General features: G+C 38.7%; 2 protein-coding genes across 2 annotated transcripts; both read left to right on the top strand.

The window, feature by feature from the left end:
- Window positions 1–638: 638 nt before the first annotated feature.
- Window positions 639–1,964, top strand: LOC114722927 (receptor like protein 29-like). The gene has a single exon (XM_028909046.1). It carries the CDS (start codon window positions 639–641, stop codon window positions 1,962–1,964), a length of 1,326 nt encoding a protein of 441 aa, XP_028764879.1.
- A 1,516-nt stretch (window positions 1,965–3,480) lies between these two features.
- Window positions 3,481–8,264, top strand: LOC114722891 ((S)-2-hydroxy-acid oxidase GLO1). Its single transcript, XM_028909013.1, has 12 exons — window positions 3,481–3,624; window positions 4,245–4,429; window positions 4,682–4,806; window positions 5,737–5,783; window positions 5,958–6,035; window positions 6,261–6,385; window positions 6,505–6,571; window positions 6,712–6,774; window positions 6,870–6,939; window positions 7,047–7,147; window positions 7,442–7,546; window positions 7,662–8,264. The coding sequence occupies exons 2-12, from the start codon at window positions 4,284–4,286 to the stop codon at window positions 7,845–7,847; spliced, it is 1,113 nt and encodes a 370-aa protein (XP_028764846.1). The 5' UTR covers window positions 3,481–3,624; window positions 4,245–4,283; the 3' UTR covers window positions 7,848–8,264.
- Window positions 8,265–8,984: the final 720 nt, after the last annotated feature.

Raw genomic sequence — 8,984 nt, 5'->3', positions numbered from 1 at the left:
ATTCCATCAAGACATAAAATCATAGCTCTGGCGTTACACTGCCTTTTGATTTTCTACGATCCAAAAATAAAAACTCTTGAAATTGATTGGTTATAATGATGAATATGATAGATATGCAGAATTGGATAGAAAAGGCAAAAAAAGCAAGAGTGAACAGCAAAGGGGCAGGATGAGTTAGTACAGACAGTTGATAGACGAGGCAGCTGAGAATGTAGGTCTCTGTATGTATCATGGGTGTCTGGTCGGCTTCAAACTTTGTCACAGAAGCACACTATCCTGTCTTGTCCGACGCGGCCATATACTGTTTTGGAATGCTCCGTTTGACTGACTTGGAAATTCATATTGCAGTTTATGGAAAAGTCTTTTCTCTTTTCCCATCCCACCCCCCTTTCCATGCAAACTAACACTGTCACAAGGCAGTACCTTTGCCTTTCTACTTTGCAGATAGCCTTCCGCTGACACAAAAAAGATGAGATGTCTGGACTTTCTTTTTTCATTCCCCTTCTTTCCCATCTACACAGTCTCTTTAATTAACTCCATACCCAAGAGTTCCTGCAATTCATTTTAGCTTGGCATTTTACCAAATGGTTTATCTGCATCTTGTTCTCGTTGGGTTTTTTTTATTTTCAGGTGGAACTATGGCAATGCAGAACAATACACATGAAGAGGAGGAATTGCTAGGGTTGTTTGAAGTGATGGGAGCTCTTCTGGATGACCCTGATTGGGCACAGGCACATCCACAACCATGTACAGAAACTCCATGGCCTGGAGTTGAGTGCGAAATTAGCAGTGAAGATCCATCAATCTTTCATGTCACAAAGATCCACATTGGTCCTGATATAATCTTCCCACCCTGTAAACCATCTGCTTACCTATCAGAATCCTTGGTGAAACTTCGTTACTTGAAAACCCTTTCAATTTTTAGCTGTTTTGTGGCTTCACCAGTCACTCTTCCCACAACCATCTTTCATTCTTCTTCTGCCTTAGAACACCTGGCATTGCAATCTAACCCAACCCTCTCAGGAGATTTACCTCCAACCTTGGGAGAGGTTGCTAGCCTTAGGGTCCTTAGCCTTCCACAGAACAGCTTACAAGGAAATATCCCAAGACAGATTGGTGGGTTGCTTTGTCTAGAGCAACTTGACTTGAGTTATAATCACTTCAGTGGTCAAATCCCCAATGAAATTGGAGGTTTGAAAAGTTTAGGCATATTGGACCTAAGTTGGAATGAAATCGAAGGGGATCTCCCTGATTCACTTGGGGAACTTCAACTTCTCACGAAGATGGATTTGGATTCCAACAAGCTTACTGGAAAAGTACCTCCAACTTTGGGAAGGCTGAAGAGTCTAGTCTTAGTTGATCTGAGTCATAATTTTATAAGTGGGCCTATTCCTGAAACCCTATCAAGTTTGGAGCTTTTAGAATATTTACTCATTGATAACAACCCCATAAAAGCAGGGTTACCGCCGTTCATTGGTAACCTTAAGAACCTTAAATCAATTAGCATCTCAGGATGTGGATTGACTGGCCCCATACCCAACACTCTCTATTCCTTGAATAACCTAGCAGCTCTCTCCATAAATAACAATAGTCTGATGGGACCTGTGCCTTCAAATTTGGGATCACTCCCAAACTTGGACGAGCTGAATCTGAGTCACAACAATCTAAGTGGGGTTCTGCAGTTCTCGGAAGAGTTCATTGGAAGACTTGGAACAAGGTTAGACGTGAGAGGAAACAGTGGGCTCTGCATAAGCTATCACCCAAACAAGAAGAACATCTCTTCCCAGTTGAAAATCCCTGTTTGTTTGAACAGAAGACACAGAAGTGGCAAGCCTTTTGCTGATGCTGGAATAAAGCCATCATGTTATAGCAACATTAACTCAAGTTCATCATGTCTGCATCTAGAAGTCATCCAGTTCACTTTGGCTTTAAGCTTTGCCCTAGATTTTCTCAATGTCTTCTAGCAAAACCTGAAAATTGTATATCAGGAAAGTGCTGTAGCCAACACCATGCTTGTATAATCGCATTCATAGGTCATATTTATTTGCACTTGGAATTGTACATGAAGAAAAAGTCGTCTGCAAAATTAGGATCAAGAATCATAGGGGGTGAAACTAAAAGCGCGGAGACAACATGACATTGTGAAGAAATTTTAAAATTCCACTAATTCTTGTATTATAAGTCTCCCTATGAAAAGTGTCGGTATCAGTGCTGTGGTGATGTTGGCGAGTGGTGTTATGAATAGCAGGCTCCTGGAAGAGAAGCAGGGGTCTGCAGGTGCTGAGCATGACATGAAGGAGCGAGCATGGGCCATCTTGTCGTGCTACGTGTAAATTAGAAGATGCCAACTCCATAGTTTTTTACTTTAGTTGGAAAGGCAGAGAATCTTATAAGCAATGCCCAGGCTCTAGCTGTGAATCTGGAGCTCGCAATACTTGGGGAAAAATACAGAAACGATTATAATGTCTTTAAAATTTGACGTGTTATTGAATCGGGATGAAGAAGGACACGGTAATCAAGTTGTGCACTTTTTTGTCATAATGGAGGAGAAGACAAGTAGACAACACCCATCCATGAACCATGATCCATCCTTCGCCAAACAAACCCAATTTAATGCTGATAATGAATTTGGATTGTCCAAGGCACTCACCAAAAAAAAAAAGAAGGGAGCCGCAAGGAAGTCAAACACATGCCGAGAACGAAGCCTCATCGTCGCATAGACTCCTGCGTTGTCCGTTAGCTCAGCAGCCAAATGGCGTCGCCACACTTTACCGCTTGCCAATTGTAGGGACTTGCTTATAGACTTGGCATAATTATGGGGACTGGCATTAATAAAGTGGAAAATAATAGAGGGACTCGAAAATATTTTCGACTCTATGGAGATTGAAGAGACCTGAAAACTCACATAAACTACGGCGACAAAATTATTAACTTGTTTATTTATAAAATTAAAATATGAAAAAAATTATGAGATCAAATTAGAATAATTAAATTAAAAATAAAAACTAGAAAACAAAATATTTTTTCAATCGTTAATTATCAATTTATCATATCACGCTCGCAAATTCCTCTCAAGTTCTTATGGGCATTTATTAAAATTCAACAGAATACAACGTATCATGGAAATACATGTTGAGGACCAATAAAATCAATGCCCATGAGAATATTCAGAATCCTATCCTATATTACCCAATAAAATAATCTTTCGTAACAGTTACTGGTTCATAGTTCATAGTACCATACATTGAACACGAATGGAATTGATAAGCATCCCAACTTGGCCACGTTGAATTAGGTAAAATCCAGAAAAAATTTGCATTCCCCAGGAATCACCATACAGAAACAGCCAAACGCTCTCCTCCGTCCATGAAACAGAAGTCAATAGTAATATATAGTCGTCACTAACGCTCATCTTCTCATCCTCACCCCTTTTGTCTCCATTCTCGTTTTTTCTTTTTTTATTTGCTGAATTTGGTGAATGTCTCGACTCTATTATATTTCCCCGTGGTTGCTTGTCTCTGTCGCATTCAACTTCGCTCTCACTTTCTCTCTTGGTGTCTGCTGCTCCTGTCCAGCCCCGTCTCATTCCGAAGCAGCGCAAGCCGAAGGGCCGTTCTTCCCTCGGTATTAAGTTTTTTGTATTCGATTTTCTGTTACTTGCTGCTTTCATAGCATGTTATCATATTATATTAGAATGATCATGTGACTAGGCTTCATCGAGTTTCAGCCATGATTAATGGTGCCTTCGTTTATTGATCAGGTTTTTTGTTTTCCTTTTGGTTTTTCTCTTTCTGAACTGGAGTCATTTGGTGTTTGAAATCGGAGAATCTTGAAATTTCAATATCGAAGACTGGATTTTTTTTTCTTGTTTTTTTCCCCCCAATCTTGGATTTCCTCAGACTTTAAGTGGTCAATTTCAGAAGTTGTGAGGTGTAACAACTTTACGGATTGATCATATACATGTACTTAGTCAGTACCAGAAAACGGCTAAAAGGATCTTAAGAGGACTGATAAATCTTGCGCCTGATGTGCAATGAAAACACTCTGGCAAAAGTTCCTATTGTTCTATTGTGTCTGTGATATTGCTCATGATTGGCTTTTAACACAATTGAATTGGACAACACTAGCTAGCACATTCTACAGTGTCTTGTATTTGTAGTGCCTGTTGTACACCACCCATATGCTCTGTATTAGCTTTTAGCTTTTGAGGTAGAGATTTATTTGACATAAGTTCATGTTCTTAGATCCCTATATTGATCCTGGAGACAGCATAAATATCAGATATGAGGACGGACGAGATAACTAATGTTACTGAGTATGAGGCACTTGCAAAGGAGAAATTGCCGAAGATGATTTTTGATTACTACGCATCAGGGGCAGAGGACCAGTGGACTCTCAGGGAGAATCGATCTGCATTCTCGAGGATTCTGTAATTCACTTTATTTTTCCCTCCAGAATATTTTTTTTTCCCTTCTTTCTCTAAACCGAGTGCTTCTATCCTTCCTTTACTTAAGATGAGAAAGAAGTGAAGGAAATCAAAGTAATCGATGCTCTGAGTTATCATAAATAACCATGTCTAAATTAAAAGATTGCTGCCTATAAACCCCCTTTATCCCCCCAAAAAAACCTTTCTTTTAGCCTTAATCTGTCTCTGAAAATCTATTTCATTTGCTTAAAACAGGTTTCGACCACGTATTCTTGTTGATGTAAGCAAGATAGACTTGGCGACAACAGTATTGGGTTTCAAAATATCAATGCCTATTATGATTGCTCCTACAGCCATGCAGAAGATGGCTCACCCTGAAGGTACGTGCTCAAAGGAATCAGCTTGTATTACATCTTGATTGTACCCTAGAGACTATAAATTGCCACAATGTGCAGCTTGTTTGCTACTCAGTTTAATAAGAAAACATTGTGTCTCGATAGAACTTAAGTGGTGCTCATGTCTGTAGCTATTAAAGCTTTTATATGGTTCATCTTGATTGCATAGTGTAGTCCATTAATTTGTTCCTTTAATAGGATTTAATGAACAAAACTCAACAATCACACAAATCTTATGAGCTTCTGGGAAGCAATTCCAGGCAGTTTGCCTGTTTGGCATGCAAAGTGGAAAACAGAATAGAATAAAGTGATCTTTAAAGCGGAAAATGTTCTCTATAACCACAGATTCAAAAATAATGATACAAAAGAATCATTGTTATTCAGTAATGATGACAATAAATATTATGTATCTTTTTTAAACCTGATATTGACATGTTTGTGTGCGTTCGTACATTCACATTGTATTAAATCCCCAAAAAAAAAAAACAAGAAGAGGGATTGAACTTATGACAACCCGCCACACCCCATCCTGCCTTGGATTTGTGCAAGTGGCATATATCTTGATTTTTTGCGCAAAAGAGAATTCCTTTCTTTTTCTTTACCAAATCGGGCAAGCTGAATTCTTTCCAAAATGGCTGCCAATGGCTTTGGGATTATCTAAGGATGTCTAGTGTTTTTAAATCTAATAGAAAGGGTTGAAGGGTGATTCAGACATATTTAAAGCCTTAAATGCTTTGTCTGACATTATGGGACTCTTGTTATTTCCAGAACAAAATACTTTAAAATCAAATATCTGCTTTGGAGAATTTGTTAACAGAGAAGTTTCTGAGCCTTCTATCCTTTTAAGTATAGTCTTATTACTTCTGTTACGGTACGGATTTTAGACTTAAAACAAGTGATGCAACTTTTCTGCAGGAGAATACGCAACAGCTAGAGCAGCATCAGCAGCAGGAACTATCATGGTTTAGTTTCCCCTATCTTTAGTCTTCAGAGTAGTTTACTGCTAAGCACACCATATTTCTTATAGTTTCCTTTTATTGTCAGCTCCAATACGAAGACAAAAAGGGCCTAGCATGTGTGCATTTTGCCTTACTCATTTTGTTGCCATTTGATTGATTTTCATTATTTGTTTTCAGACGCTATCATCATGGGCTACTTCCAGTGTTGAGGAGGTTGCTTCAACTGGACCTGGCATTCGGTTTTTCCAACTCTATGTGAGTACAGAAGAATATCCCTCATTTCCTTTTTCTTTTCAGCCTTCTCTGTCCTATGTTTCATTTGTAGTAATCCTTTGATATATAAGCAAATATTAGGCATGAATTCCTGCATGCTGCTGGGCAGTGCTGACATAAACACTGATGATTAATGCTTGAATTATGATCATCTAAGATTCCCAATCTGATGTGGCCTAATCAGTTTCTGTTCTTTTCATTGTCAAGGTGTATAAAGACAGGAGCATAGTTGCACAGCTTGTAAAAAGAGCTGAAAGGGCTGGTTTCAAGGCAATTGCCCTTACTGTGGACACTCCAGTTCTTGGCCGTAGGGAGGCTGATATTAAGAACAGGTTAGCATGCTTTTGAAAATTTCGATGAGATAAAGGTTAAACGAAAGTTTGCAAAGGTTGTCATGGTTAATTTGAAAAACTTTATACATAACTACTCTGTTTGATGATTTTTGCTGCAGATTTACATTGCCACCACATCTGACACTGAAGAACTTTGAGGGATTAAATCTTGGGAAGCTAGATAAGGTGAGAAACTGTTGACAGATTTTAACAAAGATAAAAACTTTTCTGAAAGTAATTTATTAACATTGCCCCCTTTTTGTGGGAATTAGTATTGTTATTTTTTGTGATTATTACATATTTACATTGTTGGTTTCACCATGCAGACTGATAACTCTGGTTTAGCGTCTTATGTTGCTGGCCAAGTTGACCGGTCTCTCAACTGGAAGGTGACACTGATTCTGATCTTCCGCGTTGAGAACTTTCATTCTGTGACATGAACTGTGGATATAATACTCCGCAAAACCTATGTTCCTTGTTATAGGATGTGAAGTGGCTCCAAACAATTACGTCATTACCAATTCTAGTAAAGGGTGTGCTAACGGCCGAAGATGGTAAGCATCTTGTGCAGACCAACTGGTGGTCATGTCCAGTTGGTATTGTTTAAAATTATTTTCTCAAATCTCAAATGTAATCCTTACTATTTTATACTATAATGTAGCAAGGATGGCCATAGAAGTTGGAGCTGCTGGAATCATTGTATCAAATCATGGTGCTCGGCAACTTGACTATGTCCCTGCAACGATCGTGGCTTTGGAAGAGGTACAATTTTCCTTGGTCACATTTATGTGCTGCATATAAATTACACTGAAATAGAACACTAGGTGGCTGTCAGATTCGGTCTCCAATATTACCATTCTTGGTGGTGAAACTTAATTGTGATCAAGTAGCTGCTATTGATTATTTCGAGATTCTGTTCAATCTAATTCTTCTTCCCTGTTGAAGTTAGCTCCTAATCAGTTCATTCGACATTTGTTCACAATAGTCATGCATTTTGTTCAGCTGTCAAATGAAGTCATATATTTTATCATGGTTTTGGATGAATATTTTATATAGGTTGTGAAGGCTGCACAAGGAAGAGTTCCTGTTTTCCTAGATGGTGGGATTCGCCGAGGGACAGACGTATTCAAAGCATTGGCTCTTGGAGCATCTGGAGTATTTGTAGGCACAAGAAAACAACTAGCATAGCATTTTAACTTGGCTTTACCATTTTGACACAGATCAGAAGCCAATTCCTGGCGTGCATGTATTAACCTTGAGATTGAAATTTGTGCAGATTGGGAGGCCAGTGGTATTCTCACTGGCTGCTGATGGGGAAGCTGGAGTGAGAAAAGTACTTCAGATGCTGCGGGATGAGTTTGAACTCACTATGGCATTAAGTGGTTGCCGTTCCCTCAAGGAGATCACTCGCAACTACATTGTCACAGAGTGGGACCGTCCACGCATTGCCCCTAGGATATGAGGTGATGAACAGAAAGCCTCCTGATAGAGAGAACCATTCTAATTATGAGAGTTTCAGAGAACATCCTTCATAAGCAAGCATGCATGAGACAATGAACCATCTTAGACAAATAAGAATAAGTCCTTTATTCGCTGCATCTAATAAAGTAGTAAAAAGTCCTTCGGACTCGATGGCCTAAGAAAGAAAAAAAGTCCTTTGGACTGATTTCTTTGCAACTTGCCGGTTGTCTTTCTGATTCTGAAAGCCAGGGTTCATTCGCTCGGTGGATTGTTGTACTTGTAGAGTCTCAGACATAATTGCCTGAAAACACAAAGGCAGTAATTCTGCGATATTATAACTTCTTATATTGTTGAGATTTTCACTCCCATGGAAGCCTAGCTTGCACCAAGTTATGAATAGTCAGGGATTTAAAGCTTATCCAATATTTACTTGTGATAATTTATTATATTAATTTGTAATCTATAAAATGGAAGGACGTATATTTAATTATCATTAATTTGTTATAATCGAACCAATAAATCCTTCATGAGTATTTCTTTTTTTCCCAGTTTAATAATTAATAACCTAATCTTGCGCTCCAACAGGGGGAAACGTTGGAGGAGCCAACCCTGTAGAACATGATTTTCCCCCTAAAAAGAAGAAAATATCACACAGATGAATGTTGGCAAAAATAAACAAAATGATGAGAGGCTGTATGAAACCCAGCTAGTCTTATACATGATATTAACGTACACAGGATGAAAGGCATCTTGCGATCAATTAGTTAAAAGTTCATATATATGAAGTAATTATTGAGTGGTAGATTTTATGAAGGGGTGCCTGATTCAAGTGTAATGTTAAGCCAGTGTTCATGTCATCGTCATCCAAAGTACAGTGTAGCTAGCCAGTTGCTTGCGTGCTCGGTTAGAGACTTGGTAAGTCGATCAAATAGTTGCAGGTCGACTCAATTATTGTCGCTTTGGCATATCCGTGCACATGTTATAATAATGATAATAGGCCTAACATAATATTCAAGGGATGATACTTCCATGTAATTGCGTGACGACTGACGAATACTAGACCTCAAGAATTTGGAATCCACAGATATCAGGAACATCTGAAACTGGCTGCAGCTGATCTGCTATATATCAGAATTGG

This window comes from Neltuma alba, unplaced genomic scaffold, assembly GCF_004799145.2.
Source record: "Neltuma alba isolate B1F8T4 unplaced genomic scaffold, ASM479914v2 tig00012116_pilon, whole genome shotgun sequence".
Classification (NCBI taxonomy): domain Eukaryota; kingdom Viridiplantae; phylum Streptophyta; class Magnoliopsida; order Fabales; family Fabaceae; genus Neltuma; species Neltuma alba.
The sequence above is the reverse complement of the archived record's forward strand: the minus strand, read 5'-3'. Positions and strand labels throughout refer to the sequence as shown.

Bases quoted from the DNA above. Each gene is read 5' to 3' on its own strand.
- LOC114722891 (XM_028909013.1), top strand. From the start codon at position 4,284: ATGAGGACGGACGAGATAACTAATGTTACTGAGTATGAGGCACTTGCA. The intron at 6,036-6,260 runs GTGAGTACAGAA...TTCATTGTCAAG, and splicing joins TTCGGTTTTTCCAACTCTAT to GTGTATAAAGACAGGAGCAT. The intron at 7,148-7,441 runs GTACAATTTTCC...TATTTTATATAG, and splicing joins CGATCGTGGCTTTGGAAGAG to GTTGTGAAGGCTGCACAAGG.
- LOC114722927 (XM_028909046.1), top strand. From the start codon at position 639: ATGGCAATGCAGAACAATACACATGAAGAGGAGGAATTGCTAGGGTTG.